The 20,715-nt window shown below is 43.8% G+C and overlaps 1 protein-coding gene across 4 annotated transcripts in view; it reads left to right on the top strand.

Annotated features, from left to right (window-relative positions):
- GRAMD2B (GRAM domain containing 2B) overlaps positions 1-20,715 on the top strand; it is a 55,729-nt gene that overhangs the window by 12,429 nt on the left and 22,585 nt on the right. The window contains exons 1-2 of one of the 4 annotated variants that reach the window (XM_081930693.1): positions 12,630-12,898; positions 17,754-17,810. The exons of 2 other annotated variants lie outside the window; for them this stretch is intronic. In XM_081930693.1, the coding sequence (XP_081786819.1) occupies positions 17,791-17,810 (20 nt within the window). In that variant the 5' untranslated portion in view covers positions 12,630-12,898; positions 17,754-17,790. Of the gene's footprint in view, positions 1-12,629; positions 12,899-12,942; positions 13,204-17,753; positions 17,811-20,715 lie in introns of those variants that run through there. One more of the 4 variants, XM_081930691.1, reaches the window with a different exon arrangement.

The raw sequence follows: 20,715 nt of genomic DNA, 5'->3' as shown, positions 1-20,715 counted from the left end.
GGTGGTGGCTCAGCTTGTGTTTCTGGAACAGTCTATACCCCATGCGGCACAGAAAATCACTTTCGCAGCTGCAACTTTCAAAGGTTGTCTGTGTGATGCAGCAGAGAAATCTGCTGTTCAATGAAAAAAGGACGGAGAATCTCACCAGATGTGTCCCGAGCCCTTGATGTGCCTAAAGCAGCTCTTTCGGATCCTGGCAAAGAAACAGGACCCCAATTAAACTGATCAAGACCTTTCAAGATGATGCCCTTTTTTGTTCATTCATTGTGCAGTGGTTTTTCAAATGCAGCATGGGATAACCGCCATTCCTGAAGGCAGCACTTGCAGTGCAGAAAAATCACATTTCTCCAGCACTGTATGCTGCGGTTTTGACTTCAGAAAGTTTGTTAGAATATATCCACAACAGGAGGAAGAAGAAACGCACTACAAAATTAGCTACAAATTTACAGAAATGATACCTGGCATTTTATAGTCCTTTAGATTGCCTTAAATTATTCCTCATACTGTAGATGTCTACAGTGGAGCTAGTCTCTCCCTTGATGAACCATAACCTCTAGATTTCACGTTTTAAATGCAATAGATTTCTAGCATTTGAAAAACCTGAGATGAGACAAAACGTACTCATTTCTTCTTCTCATTCTTTTTGAGAAATTAGCCTCACAAAATCTTAGAGACAAAGACTTAATTGTGCATCTTATAACTGCAGCACGTTTTGCTGTTGCTAGACACTGGAGGACATTAAACATGAACCTATATGAAGTTTGGTATGCTTATGTCTGGGAATTAATTTTGATGGAAAAGTTAACAGAAAGGGTACGTGAAAGAAAACAACATGAGAAACTACTTAACTTTTACATAACGTGGTCCTCCTTTATTAGCTATGCATCAAAGACAGAACATGCATTTAAACGACCTAAGACACATGGGAGCATGTGGAATGATATTTTTTAAACCAGCAACTGTAGAAATAATTTTTTATTTGATTATATTACTAACGTAATTACCTGGACATAGTTGGGGCTGGTTTGGGGGGGGGGGGGATAGGGGGAAACAGTATTTGATTGCTTGTAGAATCATAGAGACATAGAATCATAGAATCATAGAGTTGGAAGAGACCACAAGGGCCATCGAGTCCAATCCCCTGCCAAGCAGGAAACACCATCAGAGCACTCCTGACATATGGTTGTCAAGCCTCTGCTTAAAGACCTCCAAAGAAGGAGACTCCACCACACTCCTTGGCAGCAAATTCCACTGTCGAACAGCTCTTACTGTCAGGAAGTTCTTCCTAATGTTTAGGTGGAATCTTCTTTCTTGTAGTTTGGATCCATTGCTCCGTGTCCGCTTCTCTGGAGCAGCAGAAAACAACCTTTCTCCCTCCTCTATGTGACATCCTTTTATATATTTGAACATGGCTATCATATCACCCCTTAACCTCCTCTTCTCCAGGCTAAACATGCCCAGCTCCCTTAGCTGTTTGATTATGTGTTATTCTTATATTCAACTAATAAAATATTCAGAAAAGAAAAGAAAAAGAAATTAGCCTGCTCCCACTTTTGTTTTGTTTTTAATCTTCCCCTCCCCAAAACATCCTTGCAGAAGCCCTTGTTATTCCTTAAGGCACAAACCATCTATCAAAGACTGACTTGATAATTCTGCCTTGTCTGATTTGAATATAAAATGCCAATTTATCCATGTACATAACACCCTATAAATATTGGCTTTCCGCTGTGTGGCCTCACCACCAGGTCCCTCCCTCTGGTATGCACAAAGCACTTAGGGAAGAAGGAGATTTGACGGCAGTCTCCCAAAGATAAGAAAGTGCGGGAGCCTCTGCTGCTTAACATTCTCCAAAGTGCTGTGCGAATGAAATTCCTGTTGCTAACTCTCTGCGTATGTTGGAAGGCTTCGGGGAGAAGCAGGACTTTGTGCCAATCTAACATTCTTCAAAGTTCAGAGCGGATGGGTTAAGACCTCAAGATCCGAAATTATGCAGGATTTCAGAACGGCTATGAAAAATATGAAGAACGGATCTCAGTACAAGTAAAAAAAGAATTAAAATGTAACAATGGTAGATTTGTTCAAGCGGGTACTGTTCAGCCCTGTATGTAGCATTGCTATATTCTAATCTAAATCATGGCTACAATGTCATGCTAAGTGGGCGAGATGCAATTTTGTTAATCATCTAGATGGGCCGTTTAGGGTGTGGATTGCTCGACTGAATAGGGGCTTCCAATTGTGCTGCATTGGCTTTTCACAGAGATGTTTTCCCCGCATCCATAATACATAGGCTATTAAGACTACATAATAATACAGCTACTATTGAGCTGCGTAGTTGCGTAACAAGATCTTGCCGCAGAATAAAAGCTCACAGTTTGAGAAGATTTTCCATCTGCATTGGCAACTGCTCAGTTTCCTATTTATCTTTTATAAGACTCTGCAGGTTTGAAACTTAAGGCCCCTTTAAAACATTAATTTTTCAATGGCCGTTGAATGGGGAGTAGTTCGTTGACTTCACTCCTCAAAAATCTGGAACCCCATGTAAGAATCCATCTTGTCCAAATTTGCACAGGTTCCAATCCATGGATTCTCCAAGTGGTGGCATTGCATATTGTGCTGGTCCAGGGGGGAGGTTACCGTGGGGCGAGGTCCAGGACCTGAGTTGAGGGTCGGCAGACAGTCCTCCATGGGCGAAGCGGGTCCACAGTGAGAAGCCAGGCAAGGACAGGAACTCTGAGGGAATAGGACTAGATGCTGGCCGAAACATCTCTTCGACGACGTTGCTCCCGCAACCTGGGACTGGGCTGACTGGCCTTTATCTTCTCTGAGGCCAGGGGCGGTCCCGGCCCCCAGGCGAGCACTCCTCCTGGGAAAAACCAGTTCCCTTCGCCTCTCTGCCCTGAGCCTCTGCAGTTCAGGAGAGGCTGAAGGGTTACTGGACCCAGGGGGAGACTCACCTGTAGGCACTGAGTCCTCAACCACCTCCGGAGCCAGAGTGGATTCACCTGGTGCCTGCTCCTGAGGATCCAGCACAGGTGTAGGCGCTTCAGAATCAAGGCCCTGCCCCAGCTCAGCCGGCCCTGGAGGCGGGGACTCCTGTGCAGGCTGGGATTCCTCCGGTTCAGCCTCTGAATCAGATTCCCAGGCCATCACACATATAAAGTTGCCAGGTTCAGCCTTTAAGATAGGGTTACCAGACGTCCCTGTTTCCCAAGGATAGTCCCCAGATTTATGAATAAATCCCCGGACAAATTCCATCCCCGGAATGTCCCCGGATTTCATTTAATGTCCCCGGGAAATGCAGCCTATCGGAGCAGCCTCCCAGCTTCTGGGAAGGGAGGCTTCACGCTGCCTATCAGAGCTTGTGTGCAAGCAGGAGGGGGCAGGGATCTCTCAGTTAGCCAATGGGAAGCCTCCCTTCCCAGCTGAGGGATCCCCGCCCCCTCCTGCTTGGACACAAGTAGAAATGGGATTGGGTCTGCTCCAATGGGAAAGGAGGCATCACGCTGCCTGAACCTCGCCACCGCCGCTGCTCTTGGCCCTCCTTCTCCACCTTCCATGCCTGACCCACGCACACCACTTCCCCACCAGCACCAGCACCAAAGAACCAACAACTCAGGGGTGCCCAGGCTCATGGAGAAAGGAGGTAGAAGCCTCAAAGGGGAAACGTGGAGGTTGAGGTCAAAGCGGCAGCCACTGCCACCGCAATCGCTGCAGCATCAACGTGCCAAACGTGTTTTATTTATTTATTTATTTATTAATTAAAGTGTCCCTAGATTCATTGAAAAAATCTGGTAACCCTACTCTAAGAGGACTTCTGGGTCTTTTACGGGTTGCACAGAGGGAAGGGAGAAGGTCACCAAGTGTGGCTTCTCTCTTTGTTGCCACAGGAGCCAGGAAATCTGCACCTGGCTGAATTGTCTCGTCTGTACATCACTTAAAGAATCTCCCTCAGGATCTGGGCCTGGCAGTTTCCACTTCAGTTCTGCATGTCTTGTGCCTATTTTGCAGTACCTGCAGAGGACCAGTGCAAATGGAAATGCTTCGCATCCATAACTCTGGATATGAAACTGAGAACAGGCTGTGGGATTGCACGCTTGTTTCCTACTCTCCTTCAAAGTCTTTTCAGCTACTCGGTTAATTTAGAGACCTGATTAGCCCTAATCCGTTATTAACACCAACAGGGACCTCAATGCCCTATCCAGCATGCATAGTGTTACTGGCCACCCCAATAGCAGGATTCCAGGGGTCTTGGCACTTAACCAGGGTTTGTGTTTCTTGCAGAAAATGAGGCACAGTGGAGACTCAGGTCTTTATGAAATGTAAAATAAATGTAGTTTATTTTACACTATTTAGAACCTGAATCTTTATACACAGAGAGAGAGTTCACAACATTTACATCCCCAGAGGGGCTTGTCCTTCCCAGCAGGGCAACATTGGATCATCGCCATATCACTCCGTAACAGCCTGCTCCAACCAGCCAGCATTTCTGCTGCCCTTCAGTCTCTGAATGGAGTTCTTCCTGCTCCTTCTTCCCGGAAAATCCTTGCTCCCCAAACCTCTGTTGTAGAAGGACACCCTCTTTTCCTGGGGTGGTATCATGCCCCTTGTGGCCCTGACAACCTGCCCCTCTCAATTCTTCTGTTTCTGTCCACTTCTCAGCTGCGGGGAAAACAGGCGCCTGCATGATCCATCGTTCTTAATGGCCCGGTACTTACGTTTTTCTTGTGTTTTTCATAAGGGCATCGCTATCAGCAATCTCCTGAACAAGAGAACTGGTTCAGCCTGTATTTTTCACTGGCCTGGCATCTTCCCTTCATATTCCAAAAAGCAGCTAAATTTTACCCTAGCTGGATTAGCTCAGTTGGTGGAGAACCAGACTCTTAAATCTCTGGGTTTTGACCCCCATGTAGGGCAAAATATTCCTGCGGTCCCTTCCAACTTGACAATTCTATGGTTTTATGACCCTTTATTAAACTTAGGTACAGTGGTACTTTGGGTTACATACGCTTCAGGTTACAGACTCCGCTAACCCAGAAATAGTGCTTCAGGTTAAGAACTCTGCTTCAGGATGAGAACAGAAATTGTGCTCCGGGGCGCAGCAGCAGCAGGAGGCCCCATTAACTAAAGTGGTGCTTCAGGTTAAGAACAGTTTCAGGTTAAGTACGGACCTCCAGAACGAATTAAGTACTTAACCCGAGGTACCACTGTATATGGAGAGTCTACCCCCCCCCAATTCATAACACTGCAAATGTATGAGAACTCAAACCATAGAGCGAGCACAGGGAAACAGCCAAGTAGGGACAGGGAGGGGTAGCTGCCCTCCCTTAATCAATAAAAAATACATAGGCTAACTGAGGCTCTGTTCCCCCAAAAAATCCTGGCTATGCCCATTCCCAAAAAGGGGGGCATCAGGTTTATATCAGCAATGAGCAAGACACAAAGACGAAGAGTCTCAACATGTCAGATGGATGGGCTTAGACTCTCCCTTCACACCTTTTGTCGTCTGTGGTTAAAGCACATACTTTGTGCAAGAATAAGCACATGTCCTGATGCCCTCCAGACATTGTGGGATACAAACCACATCAGCTCCAGCAAGCCTGCCCATTCCGTAGCCCATTCCTGAGCAACGGCCTCTGGTTAATGAATGAGAAGCAGTCCAAAATTGATTGGGCCTGCACAGTGGCATAGCATGGGTTATCAGCACCCGGGGCAAGGCAAGTAATTTGCGCCCCCTAACCCATGGATTTGCGCCCCCTAACCCGTGGATTTCCCTAACCCCCAGATGTTGCGCCCGGTGCGGCCGGCCCCCCCCCTGCACCCCCCACGCTACGCCACTGGGCCTGCAGTAATATCCAAATGAGCCAAGAATCTTCCATGCTACACAGAGTATGGATACCCGAAGAGCAATTGAAAAGGGTCTCTCTAAGGACAAATAGCTGCTTTTGCAATCTGCATGATCTTTCTGCTTTTGTCGTTCATAGGGATTTAATCTTTGCATATTGCCAACAAGCAAAGACCAAATTAATTATGCATTTTCACAGATTGTGTATTTTCACCAGCTTTCAGTTATTTGTATAGCAGGGGTAGCAAACATAGCGTACTCCAGATGCAGCCATTGTTCCATACCCTTGGCCAGACCGACTGAGCTTGATGGGACTTGGAATCCAACAACATCTCTATAGCACCATGCCAGACCCTCTCGGTGTCACTGTTTTCCAAGAAAAGTCCCCAGATTTACAGAAGCCGTCCCAGTTTCTGATTTGATCCTGCAATGTCCTGCTTTTCCTCAGATCATTCCTATTTTCATGGGAGAAATGTTGGAGGGTATGGTAGGGTGTCCCATCTGAAGGCAGCCCTGGTATACAGAAGTTTTTTTTTTAATGTTTAATGTTTTTATATAAGTTGGAAACCACCCAGAGTGACTAGGGCAACCCAGTCAGATGGGTGGGGTATAAATAATAAAATTATGGTCATTATTATTCTGGGATAGGATGTCCCTATTATCATCAGAGAAATGTTGGCATATGCCATGCTGTCTACCCCTGCTGTATAATATACTACACAAAAGCTGCCTGCAGCCTCTGTTTGTCAGAGAGCACTGCAAGGACTGTTAATATATTACCTCCAATGCTTAGCTTCCTAAGGGAAGAGAGGTATTTGGATGGACTTCATGTGAGTTCAGTGAATCCATATACATACACAATGGAGATAAAGCAGGGTTAGCTAATCTGTTTTATTGGACCAATAGTACAATTGTGCAGACTATTAAGTTTCAAAGTTCTTTGCAGGACCATAGTGGACAAAGCAAATATACTAAGAATTAAACTATTCTGATAGGCCCAGGGCAAAGACTCTTTTATGCATCTGTACTCTGGTTTATTGACTTGGAATCAGAAGGCACCAGGTCTGAGCCCGCGTGCAAAGTAAAAGTTGTTTCCTCTAACAAATAGGATAATTTTGCTAATGCAATGTGCTGGGGGTAGGGGCATCTTGACCAGGGCTCCTAGCAGACAGACACCAAACGTTGTCTTCTGTGTCACCAGCACTGTCTTCTGACTGCAAGCCTTGCAGGCTGAATGTTGCCCAGGTAGAACAAAAAAATTCCTTCCAGTAGCACCTTAAAGACCAACTAAGTTAGTTCTTGGTATGAGCTTTCGTGTGCATGCACACTTCTTCAGATACACTGAAGAAGTATCTGAAGAAGTGTGCATGCACACGAAAGCTCATACCAAGAACTAACTTAGTTGGTCTTTAAGGTGCTACTGGAAGGAATTTTTTTGTTTTGACTATGGCAGACCAACACGGCTACCTATCTGTAGTTGGCCAGGTAGGTTTCAGTAGCTGCCTTCCTGAATATCCAGTCAGTTGACGCCATGGGATAAGAAGAGCTCAACTGGGTTTGTTTTGTAGATATGGAATGGCCCAGCTTCCCAGCTCTCCTATGAAGCTCAGAGGGTTTTCCAAGCGAAACTTTATAGGCACTCAGTCTGAATGTGCAAAGGGGGAAAGTACAGGGTAAACTCTCCCCCTCAATGATGCTATGAACTAGGCACACCCCTGACCAATGCATAATCAACTTTAGAATGGAGCTGCTTCACCTGCCCATTAGGGCTGGGCAATATATCGATATATCATCCCAAACAGGTTCAAAGTCCATATCATGATATCGTTTTCATAATTTCTGACCTGGCAATATATTGCAAATCATGATGTGTGTTAGGACTGGGCGATATATCATCCCAAACTGGTTCAAAGTCCATATTTCATACTTTTTTACCTGGACTATATTGCAAATTAGGGTGGGTAGGTGCTGTGCCACAATGTTAAAAACCAGCGCTACTGCACACAGGGTTTCCTCATTGTTGAAGGTTCCCATTCCCATGTTGGAAACTTGTCAGGGAACTGCCATTGGAGCCAGAGGGAGAGGGAGGGCTCCAGAGGGATTCCGGAGAGTGTCCCGGGAGGGAGAGAAGCAGTCCATCTTCTGGGGAAGGAAATCAGCGTAGCACCAGTGGAGAAGGGGGGCAGATGGGGGAATCAGCAAGGTGGCTCCATGACTCCTCGCCGGAGACCAACGGGGAGAGCACGAGTCCTCCGCTGCCCATACCCTCCGTGCGCAGAAGGCTTCCGCGCAGGGAGAGTAGGCAGAGACTAGGCGTCAAAGAGCTTCTTTGCTGGAAGAAGTTCAAGAAACGCCCACTGACGGATTCTGCCAGCGATTGAGACAGCCACGGGCGAGTGGCTGTCCGGACAGAAAGAGTTCACCCAGGTAACCCAGCCAGGTGTGGCGCCGATTTACGCACGAGCAACCCCTAGAACCATTACAAAACTCTATGCACCAATTAGCATCAGCAGGGAAGGGCATTCAAGAGCATCACTGAGGGTGAAGGGCTAATGGCTCCCACTTGCCATTTCACACATTCAGCTGAATGCACGAGGAGTGCTTAAGAGTTAAGTGTATTGTTATTAGAATGTATATACCGCCCTATACCCAGAGGTCTCAGGACGGTTCACAGTACGAAATCAAAATATTAAACCGCAAAATACATAATCAAAATGAAAACAATAACACCCCCAAGTGTATAGAATTGCAACTATACAGTGAAGCAGAATAAAGCAAAGCAGAATGAAGCCGAGTTGTTTTAAGTCCTTCAACGTAAACCCAGCTGACAGCAGCAGGACTTGAGGAATCTATTATCACAGAAGGAGACCACGTCCTCACCAGAGATGCCTCTCAATTTACTGTCATCAAAGAACCATTTGTGAAGGAGGAGGGGGAGAATAACAATGTGACATCAGAATCCGAAAGGCCGGATGGTGAAAAATGAACATTTCCCCTGTCCATTGCAACCATAGCACAAAAAAAGTACTGTATTTTGGAGACTTATGCATGCTAAGGGAAATACCGTTATTATACTGTAGTTGCTCAATGTTATGTAGGGGAAATAAATTTTATTGCAAGACAGGGACTAAAGATAAATAAATAAATAAATAAATAAATGTAACAGGAATATGTAAGTGTATGTTCTGACACGTTAAAAGAATAAGCCACATACAAGGAGAACAAGAAAAACGAGCCACAGGAAATTGCACATTAGGATATGCGTGACTCTGCAATGGATTCAATGAAGTTACACAAGTGTTTTAAGGAACTTCAAGTGTTTAATGAGTCATTCACAAGCAACAGTATATTCACCAGCCAGCTGGATTTGGGTGCTGGTTCCTTTAAATTTATTTTTATTTTTACATTAATTCAATACCATTTTAATACTGTATGTTAATACATCATGGGAACCTCTCGAGCCAGTCAGTAAGATGCCAGCTTTAGAAATAAATAAATGAAATATTGTTGAAAAGTTGGCAATCCTCTTAAACCCTATTTTTGGATGTGGGAGCGTTCCCAAATTCTTTAATCTGGAATAAAACAGACTAGGGGCTCAGCTACATTAGTAAAACAAAAATCCAAAAAAATCCAGCCCTTTGAATGTGCTATAAACATACAAAACCAGATGGCATCGGAGAGCAAAGAATGTTTCTTTGCAATTTTACATAGCATTTTTTTTCTTTTGTCTTCTTATAAGTTCTGATTTATTTATAGTGCTTTTTCCCCTGTATGGGATCAGGAGAATTTGCTGAAAAATTCTTTTCAGCATATGTCAGTGCTTCATTAATTCAGTGAACAAAGTCAGTTAACTTGATGATACAATACAGTTGTACCTCAGGTTAAGAACTTAATTCGTTCTGGAGGTCCGTTCTTAACCTGAAACTGTTCTTTACCTGAGGTACCACTTTAGCTAATGGGGCTTCCCGCTGCAACAATGCTGCCGCCCCGCAATTTCTGTTCTCATCCTGAAGCAAAGTTCTTAACCCGAGGTACTATTTCTGGGTTAGCGGAATCTGTAACCTGAAGCGTCTGTAACCTGAAGCATCTGTAACCCGAGGTACCACTGTAATGCAAATAGAGTACTGGGGATTCTGCTTCCTGTTTGTCGCTGCTGACACAATCTCAAGATTAAAATGATTTGCCAGGTTTTACCCAAGATTAATACAACCACAGTATCTAAGGCTGCAGTCCTATAGTCACCTTCCTGGGAGCACATCTCATTCAATGGACATGTTGCGGAGCATAATTTTGTCATCGTTATTCACACTTTCACATGTGTACAGCCATAAGTCCATTCCATTCTATGCCCACATTCATCTGCAGATTTTTAAATTGCTTTAGCTTTTAAACACCTGCTGAAAACTTTTCTATTCCGTCAAGCTTATCCAGGGAATAAAGAATAAATAAAAGTTGTTTTCATAATGTTTTGGGCGAAGAACTATTGCAGTAGAAGTAACCCGCAACTTAAGCGCATTTAACTTGTGTGCATTCAGCTTTACAGGCTTGGCAAAAAAGGGAAGAAAATCAAAAAGGAAAAAAGACTTTAGCAATCCCACCTGCCATTGAACTCAATGTGTTATGACAATACCTGGTTTTGGCTTTAGGCACTATGCCCAGAACATAACCCCAGCATAAGTCGAGAGTCACCTGTATTCAGGAAAAGTCTGATGGAGAACTATTTTTCAGTTCATACATTAGCTGAGGAGGTTGGGGGCTGGGTCAGTTCAATTTGCAATATATGAATTCCTCTAGCATCCTCAAACTGGTGTTGTGGAAGCTATGCAACCTGGTGTTATTGAAGCAACTGAAGGTAATGTAATCCAGGAAACAGTAGCATGATCAGATATGACATTCATCAAGGAGTGGAGTGGGGTTGTGGATCAGAAAATGCAACCTTGTGGATTCCTTAAGACACAAGGGACCCTATTTTGATTTCTGATCAACAGCCCCCTGGTGCACAAGCAGTTAGTGAGTCAAGTTTTTCTGGCATAGAGATATTTTAAAAAGGAGAAATTCACCTGTTTAAAAAGCGTTTGGTTCTCTAGCAGCTGTTAGAGAGGCAAAATGCATGGGCAGGGGAGCAATGGACTTATAATGAAACCAGGCTAATGACACTTAGCCTGAGAGCAACATCAATACACATGCGTCTGATGACATTGTGTCATTCAAGCCAAGTTGGATGTGAGCACTGTCTACCAGTTTAGCTAAGTTCAAGGTGCTGGTGGTATACAAAGCCCTATACAGCTTTGGACAAGGTTATCTAAAAGATCATCTTACGCCTTATATATCCAAGGGGTTACTCTACTCCGCAGGAGACGGTCTCCTGAAGATAGCATCTTATCAAAAGGTCTACTCTGTAGAATGGAGAAACTGAGCTTACATTTTGGAACATCTTCCCATGACATACCATGTTTTTAAATGCCTGTTTGTGGGTTTCGGTAAAGGGTTTTTGTTTTGTTTTTTGATAAAGGTTTTTTAAATCAACAGTTAACAACAAATGAATATCCAAAGATGAAAAACTGTAAAATAGGCATGAGTTGAATGTGAGTTAAAAGAACAAACTCCAAGTGAAGACTATTGGTGTTATCAGATCATGAAGTATAGCTTCAGATTTGCCATGAGGGTTATATGTCACAAAAGAATGCCCAATTGTATAAAAAGTGTTTTATTGAAATCTCAAATAATGTGTGATTTTCTCTGATATGGCTATATTCCAGACTGAGTGTTATCAAGCATCCAGTCCAGTGCAAGATTTCGGGCTGTTTTCCACTGAGTCACAATTACTATTTTGTGCTGCCAATATCATATATATTCTTTTGACAATGTATCTGCATTGGCATCATCCGAAATATTCAGTAATTTTGGACAACCAGCAAGTGTCTTTAGTAATACTTCCCATCTTTGTCCAAATTAAAATTCCGAAAATCCCTATTTTCTTCTGAGAAATGTTGGAGGGATGGAGTTATCCCACCTCCATGCCATCTGAAGGCAGCCCTGTACGGGGAGGTTTTATTGTGTTATTAATTCTGTTGGAAGCCGCCCAGAGCGGCTGGAGCAACTGGAGGGTATGTCCCCATGCTTATATTGTGGAAGTGCTTCGAGGTGTTTCACTGAAAGCAATCCAGAAATGGAACTAAATTTGCCACAGGTCAGGTAATTCCTGGTTATCGTGTGTAAACACGGCGTCAGGGGGGGAAACCCGGAAGTTGAAAACCACCATTTTGGTGGGAGTTTTGGGTTTGTACCCAGTTTTGGTGGTGCGTTCCTTAAAATAATAATAATAAGAAGAAGAAGCAGCTCATCAACTTTGTTGGCACCCTTCAAAAAGGAAACTTTGCAGGTGTCTGGAACTTTACTTTTGGCAATACGGCAACCCTAAACCGAACGAAATAAGCAGCTAGGGTTGCCGTATTTCAAAAAGTAAAAACCAGGACACCCCAAAAGTTGTTATGGGGTTTTTTTCTTTTGGGGAAGACCCCCCAACATGTTTGAGTTGTTGTTTTTTCCCTGGAAACCCCCCAAACGGCTGTGCTTTAGTTTCTTTCAAGGAAACCCCAAAAGCTTTCGAGATTTATTTATTTTTAGACCCACCCCTAAGAAGTTGTTGAGCATTTTTCTTTTCTTTCCCCCTCAAAAGCGCCATCCCCCTCCTCAAAAAAAAAAAAAGGCGGGAAAATCCGAACGAAGGCCCTTCTCTTCACGAGGCCTTTGCCCAACCGACAGCTCGCACCCCCCCCCCAAAAAAAACCGCCGCTTTCTGGAATGTTCTCGCGCGGTGAATACCCGGCATGCCCCGCGCTGCCGCGCTCTTCCCGGGCACGTTTTGGGCCACCGGCTCCCTCTCAGAGGAGCTCGTCGGGCCGGTTTCCTTTCTTCTTCCTCCTCCTCCTCCTCTTTCCCTCCAGCCTCGCCGGGACTCGCTCTGCGGGTTGAGAATGGGACGGGCCTTCGGCGGGGCTTTCCCTCCCTTTCTCCTCCTCGGTGGCGAACGGAGACCGGTCGAAACTCGCTCAGGTTAGCGAGGCTGAGGCGCGCGCGGGGCGGTGGGGGGGGCGGGGCTGCGAAACTTCTCTCCTCCTCCTCCTCTCTCTTTCCCTCCTTCTTTCTTTTCTTCCTCGGAGGATGCGGAGCGTCGTGAGGTGACAGGAAGCAGGGAGGAGGAGGGGAAGGGGGCGAAAGTTTCTAGCCCCACGCCAGGAGCGGGTTGGCCGTGAGGGGGAAACGGGAGTTCGGCTTCCCCTTATGGTGCTCCTCCTCATGACTGACCTCCAGCACGACGGGGCGGCCGCCGCTAAAAAGGAAAAAGCTGCCTTGACCCAGTAAGTAGCCTTTCCTCACCACCACGTAGCTGCAGCCACCTGTTCCCCTCGCCAGGCTGGCCATCTTTTCCCAGAGGCCGCTCAAAATAAGTCTCTCCAAGTTGGACCCCTGGGGGGGGGAGGGGGATGGGGGGGGGAAGGACACATGGCCACCCTGTCACAAGGGGATGTGCGCTTTCTTTTTGGGAGGGTGGGGGAGAGAGGAACCTTTTTGAGAGGGGGGGACTTTATGGAAAAGTTATTTTTTAAAAAAACATATGCAAATACTTTGCCATTAGCAATAGCTTTGATGAATCATGGTTGACCATTAAGCACACACACACCCTGCATGGTGGTGTATGTTAGGTAGCTCTCTCCTTTTTTGCGATTTTGCAACAACTGCGCAAAACATAACTAAAAAGAGCTCAACAACTGTGCCCCCCAAAAAGGAAAAAGTTCAATGACTGAGCAAAACTAAGAAAGCCCCACCCTCCAAAACAAGAGAAAGCTCAACAATTTGCCAACTTTTCTGTCCGGATTTTCCCTGTTTGAAATATGGCAACCCTGTCTATGATTATCCTTTAATGCTGTGTATTTTAACACTCCTTCCATGTGTGTATGTACACACACACGTGCGCGCGCACATACATCCTGAGTTATTAGCCTTAATGCCTCTCTACTGTTGCTGATATTTCAAATGCTGCTCACATTTTTGTGCAATTCTAATGGCTCTTCAGATGTTCTGCAAAAGCATTCCAATCCTCAGACAAGTTTTCTGCGGACTATTCTGCCACTTGTCTGACTTGACGTTTGTGTTCTTTGTACAGAAGTAACTTCTCAGAACTAAGCCACAGCGTTCTCATGCTGGTTTAGCCAGTGTTTGTGGGAATTGGTTGTCGTGGCAATTTTTGTTCATGTTTATATTTAACTTGTTTGGGGGCCACAGCCCTGTCTGGCTATTTGTGTAGTTCAAAAGGTTGCCCAAATTGGTTAGTACAGAGTGGTTTTGATTTGTCACAGCAATGAAATGGGATGTGGTGCTCTCCCCCAAAGAGGCTGCAACAAGATGGTTTAGGTGGTTTGATGACTGTAACAGTGGTGCTCCAAGCTTGTAGTGGGATGGCGTGTAAAAGTCCATTATGCTAAGTTTGGTTCAGTCTGTTGCCACATGTTATGTACATAAATCAGTAACTTTTCACTGGATAGTTCTTCATTGCAAATCGGCTCCATCATAAGCACTGTACATATTTACCAGGTGATAAGCATTCAGACTGTGGCTTGATTTATGATCCATCTCACACGTTTGCCAGTCGCCACTTAACACTTAGTAATAAATAGACACAAACGTGCTGTTCCTTGGTCTGTTTCTTACATAGAGAACTGAGGCTTGGGTTGGGTTGGGTTGGGTGGCATCGTAGGGATTTGTTTTATATTCGGACATATAGGTGAACACAGCGTAAGAAAGCTAAACTATACAAAGCTCTGGGTAGTTAGGTAGTATGGCAGCTTGAATTGATGCAACAGGATGCTTCGTTTATTTGGACACTGATTTAAAACTGTGACAGCAAAGGAAATACGTGTGTAGACATGTCCTAGATAGTTGACGTTCATGTCAGTGGCTAATTCAGCTATAATTAAGTTATGAATTAAATCTTGCATTCTCTGTAGGATTTCTAGCCAGTTGTAAGATGTAATTTTCTAAATCATCGACAGAGCTTAATTTGAGATATGGCACTGGCAGGGATTCAGGATTGTCTGGAATCTGCCTTCTTCCTTGGTTGCTACTCCTCTACTTGGCATGTTCAGTAAAGGCATTTGATAAATTCACCGTTTCCTGGCTAAGTTCTGCCATTAAAAACAGCTTAACAGTTTCTACATTTAATTTTGTTTAAAAAGAGAGACACAGTTTCCATACTGTATGTGTGCTCTTGTTTTAGATAGCCCCAAACACATTGTCTGGCAGCAGAGGCTTGTATCTAGAAGAGGCAAATAAAATAGACTTGCACACTTCCATTCCATTTGCCAGGCAACCCAAGGAAAAGTCTCTTTGGTACAACTCATGGTTGACACCTTAGTCTGCAAGGCTTAGGTCAAATGCTTGTCTGGCAACCTTCAGGATAGGATTTGAGGGACTGGTAGAAACCTGCCTTGAGAGAGCCTTTGAGTATTGCTTGTAATGTTGTGGTGGGCATCCTGCAAGAGTGCTGAAGAGTAATTCAGGGGGAGAGACTAGCTACTGATGCAGGGACAATGGGGCAAAATACCCCCACTGCATCCAGTGCTGTTTGCAGCAGGATCTTGGATTGTGTTTTCCGAAGAACTACCATGTGTTATTTCTTTTAATGGAGGTAGTTCAAATTAATAGGTCAGTTTTTGTATCCTGCACACACACACACACACACACACACACACAAATTGAAAAGAAGTGAAGTTATAGGGAACCAGGCAGAGGGCCTTCTCGGCAATGGCATCCACCTTGTGTAATGCCCTCCCATCAGATGTCAAAGAGATAAAGAACTACACAACTTTTAGAAGACATCTGAAGGCAGACCTGTAATGTTTAATGTTTTATTATGTTGTTATAGTTTGCTAGAAGCTGCCCAGAGTGGCCGGGGAAACAAAGCCAGATGGGTGGGGTATTCCATTATTATTATTATTATTATTATTATTATTATTATTATTATTTGCACTGGGGTCCGTTGTTGGGCTTAGTACTGTAGTGCCAGTGTATTAAGATTCTAATACTCACAGCACAAATATATCTCATCAAGCACTAAATGGGAGCCACTGAGCTCTCTAGCTCCCCTGTAATCCAAGTCCTGAACATTAGTGGATCTTGATAGGCAGCCAGAATAAGTGAAGCAGTGTAGATCTGGAGACCAGATTGCCCCTCTTACAAAGGGAGACGTGGTAGAAAGATCCTTGCAGGGCGGGGAGATATAGGGTCCTTGGATGTAGATGGGGCCAAATGGTGCATCCCTATACCTTTCTAGACATCAAGTGGGGCATCAGCACTTCCAGGTTTTCTAAGAAGATAACTTCAAAATGGAGTTTGGTAGAGGATCACATCTGTCAATTTCTGTCCCCTGTTTACTCTGTTATTCAAGCATGCACTAGATTAGTGGTGATGGTGAAAGAGCCAGAAGGTTCATAGCTTACTGCTCTGCCTTTTATCTTCTTTTATCTAGCTCTTGTCATTTCCTCCTCCATCCGGATAAAACCTGTCATGTAGAAGACTTCCACTTGTCTGAAAAAAGCTCTTAAAGAGTATGAATGCCTAACATATTTGTCTCAGGAAACTTAACCGTGTAAAAAAACCTGTCACTTGAAGGTCAGTTTCTCTCTGCGAATGTGAAGAACTTCAAAGCTTCTTGTAAATTTAGTGGCTTGCCCTGCTGCTGCTGCTGCTGCTGCTGCTGTTGTTGTTGTAACGTATGGTCAATCATGTTAGGCTTCCACCTCTGTGTCCAGTCCAGATGAGGTTACAGCCTCAGGTGGAGAGAGGTAGGCGTTTAAACTCTAAATACAGCAAATCATGCCTCACACTAGAGATCAGTTTAATTCCAGGTGTCATCTAAAGTGGCAGGTGTTTACTTGCAGGCTGTGTTCCTCCTATATTTTTCCTGGCAGGTTGTGCGGAGAACTACATACACAACTAAGCTTTTATGTCGCCTTGGAGCAAATAATAATAATATTAAACATGCTGCTGTCAATTTGTAGTTTGATCAGCGCTTGGCACATTCTGTAGTGATGGCCCACTTAGGCTGCAATCCTAGGCACAGTTTGCTGAGAGTAGCAATGGAAGGATCTGTCAATTTCAGTTTATCGTTTTTCGAACCTTAAATTCAGTTCTGTACATTTCTGCAGCAATTTGCGAACTTTCTTTTTTAAACTCCTCATGCAAATTCTTCAGGTTTTTAGTGTGAATTTATCCTAAATAAACACATTTTTTGTATGCAGTTTTGACTAATGTACACATTTTTGCCACCAATTTCTCCAAATATATGTTATTTTAGCTAATATATTCATTTCTGTGCACAAATTCTCCTAATATTGCATGGGGGGAATGGAGAACTGGATTGCAAAATTTAGATAAGTGCAAATTTTGAAAGATGGCTATGTTTTAGTTCTTGTATTGCTTTGGAAAGTGGGAATTTGATAAATTCAGCTTTAAACGTGAACTGATTTGGATTTCTCCCTGATCCCTAACTTTGAGGAAATCATACTGAATTCAGTGAGGCTTAACTTCTAAGTAGGTGTACACAGGATTGCACTGTTAGACAACATGTACATGAGTAGCCAACTTGATGCCACCCACGTGCTATTGGACTCCAGCTCTCATCAGCTCCAGAAAACATGGTGAATGATCAGGGGTGGCAATCCAGCAGCAAATGGAGGGCACCACATTGACTACACCTGCTGGAACTGAAAAATACTTGATAAAAATTGAAAGTAAATTTTCCAAACCGAACAGAGGGCAAAATTAGCAGGCAAATTATATCTAATGTGAAATATCCAGTGTTAGTAGTCTACATTGTCTCTTAACGCCTTTTAACTTGTCATACTTGCAGTCAGGAATCATTGTGCCCTAGATGTGAAAGTAACTGGATGCATCCCCATAATCAGAGGTTTGTGCTCAGCCTGTTTACTTATTTTTATCGTGCAAATTTCTAGGCTAATCTAGATCAGAGTTAGGGAACCTGTGGCACACCAGACATAGTTGAATCACAACTCCCATCATCCCTGGCCATTAAACATGCTTCTCTGTGATTGATGCAAACTGTGGTCCTGCAATATTTTAAAGATCACGAGGTTATGGGCAGAACAACAGAATGTTTGGGTGCGCTTTTTTAATAACAAGAATACAAAGCTGAAAATGAACTACAGCTAAAATGTTATGTTTATTTTTCCCCTACACACCTCCCTAATATTCTTAAGAGGGTCTCTTCTCCGGTCTTTGGAAAGTAGCTAGAAGTGGAGAAGCAGAAAAGGGTCCTCCTTTCCTTCCACTCTGCAGTTTTAATCTGAAATCTTAGGCACAGTACTGTGCCCAAAGCTCAAAAACTGCTCGCACTAGTGAAATTCCCTGTTGCAAAATGCGCCTAGAACAATAGGAGTTTTGAATATTGATCTAAATTTAGGGGCATCACTTACAGGGCACATGAAAAGGCCACAGACAGTCCTTTGCTGAATATTTGTCACTATAGAAGACACTCTTACTGAAATAAGTTAATAATATATTTGGTATTTGAGCTAGCCCTCTTTCCAATATAGAAACTAAACCACTACCACCCAAAAAGACCAGGACAGAAACATCACAATTAATTTGGCATATAAATCAAACAAAACTCCCCATGTTCATGTTATTATGTATCAGGTGCTATTAATATACATGGAAATTTAACAAGTAACATACGAAGTCACTGTGTCAAGGACTTTAAAAGTTGATAGTGAAAAAGACAGAAGTTGGGAAAGGGAAACAACAACAGGGAGAGGAAGACATGAGCGTAGCTAGGATACATATTTGCATCTCAAATATTTCCACAAACCTAGTAGCGTGTAGATTGGTTTATGCACAAATGATCTTAAGAGTGCTTGCCAACCTCTTCCCTCCGCCCCGTGTGTCCAGCAACATTTGAAGCAGGAAAATTCTGCTGTTTATGCAGTCTGCTACCCTACTAACAGTGTTTTGAATCAGGCTCTGTTCTTGTCATATGAGCAAAAGTAAACAACTGTGAAAAAACAACCCCACCACAGATACACACAGAAATTCCATTTATAAAGTCAAACAACAGCAAGTAGAAACTCAGCTCATGGGGTTAATGGTTCCACACATAAGGGTCCTTGTTAGAATTTCTTTAAACCATTCACTCTAATTCTGTTAAATCATTTGACTGCACTGCTATATCAATGTTTACTGTAAATATTCCATAAATATCTATAGTGATACATTGACTATATTAAATAATTGCTATGTTAAAAATACAGTGGTGCCCCGCAAGACGAATGCCTCGCAAGATAGAAAACTCGCTAGACGAAAGAGTTTTCCGTTTTGGAGGTGCTTCGCAAAACGAATTTCCTATGGGCTTGCTTCGCAAGACGAAAATGTCTTGCGAGTTCCTGTGGGTTTTTTTCCCTCCCCCCCCTTTTTCTAAGCCGCTAAGCCGCTAAGCCGCTAAAAGCACTAATCCGCTAAGCCATCAATGGGCTTGCTTCGCAAGACGAAAAAACCGCTAGACGAAGAGACTCACAGAACGGATTCTTTTCGTCTTGCAAGGCACCACTGTAATCATGTCATATGAGCATTGTATTTTATTTGGAGCTCCAACATCTGCCTGCATGATTGGATCTGATGCCTGTGCTCATTTTGGTCTGCTATTCTTGCTAGAACAGTCAGCAGGTACGGGGAACCTGGGGTCTTCCCAGTGGTTCTGGACTCCGACTTCCATCAGCCCTAGTCAGCATGGACAATGACAAGGAATTGTGAGAGCATCTGGAGGGCCACAGATTACACATCCCTGGAGTAGGACACCTTAGCATTCAGGTCACAGGAGCTGGTGTGAGAGCACTGCAGTGAATATCAGAGCTTTATTCTGCTGCATTTCCTGCAGATCATGGGAACACATTAGTCAGCTGAGCAGATGGGATTCCATTGACCCATTACTCACAGGCACATTTCTCAGCTTTTGCTAATTATATGTTAAGAGGCTCACTTCATTGTTTTGAGACAGAAAAGTTGTTTTAGTGTCTGTCTGGTGTGGTGGTTTTACACAGAAACCAGTACAGTGGTACCTCAGTTTACGAACTTAATCCATTCCGGAAGTCTGTTCTTAAACTAAACTGTTCTTAAACCAAGGTACGCTTTCCCTAAAGAGGCCTCCCGCCACTGGTCCCTTCTGTTCGGATTCCGTTCTTAGACCGAGGTAAGGTTCGCAAACCAGGACACTACTTCCAGTTTTGCGGAGTTCATAAACCGAATCATTCGTAAACAGGACTGTTCTTAAACCAAGGTACCACTGTATCTTGTTTGTTGCAGTTATATCCCACATTTTTCTCCAAGGAGGGCAAGGTGGCATACAGAGTTCGCCCCTCCTTATTTAATTCCCACAGCAACCCTGTGAGGTAGGTTACGCTGAGTTAGTGACTAGCCCAAGGTCACCCAAGTGAGCCTCACATCCAAGTGAGTATTTGAACCCTGATCTCCAAGGTCCTAGACAGACTCTATAACTGCTATGCCACACTGGCTCTGACATTTTTTGGTGAGTCTCTGATTTCAAAATTTTTTGTTGAGGTGTTGTTTTTGTTTGTATTTGCATATATCACTCAAGAAAATTGCCTACTGCCTTGATCCATTCAGTCTGGAGAATCCCAACAAACATGAACTATTACGCTGCAATCCTAAACATAATGGAACTTACTTTTGAATAAACACACACAGGGTTGCACTGCTGTTTGATTTGTGTTCTTTTAAATGAGTTGTTTATTTATATCTGATTTTGGATGCATGTATAGCCCTAGTCATGCATTTACTTA

Source organism: Podarcis melisellensis, assembly GCF_964234715.1.
Source record: "Podarcis melisellensis genome assembly, chromosome: 11".
In the NCBI taxonomy this organism is placed as follows: domain Eukaryota; kingdom Metazoa; phylum Chordata; class Lepidosauria; order Squamata; family Lacertidae; genus Podarcis; species Podarcis melisellensis.
This window is presented reverse-complemented; position numbering and strand designations above follow the sequence as displayed.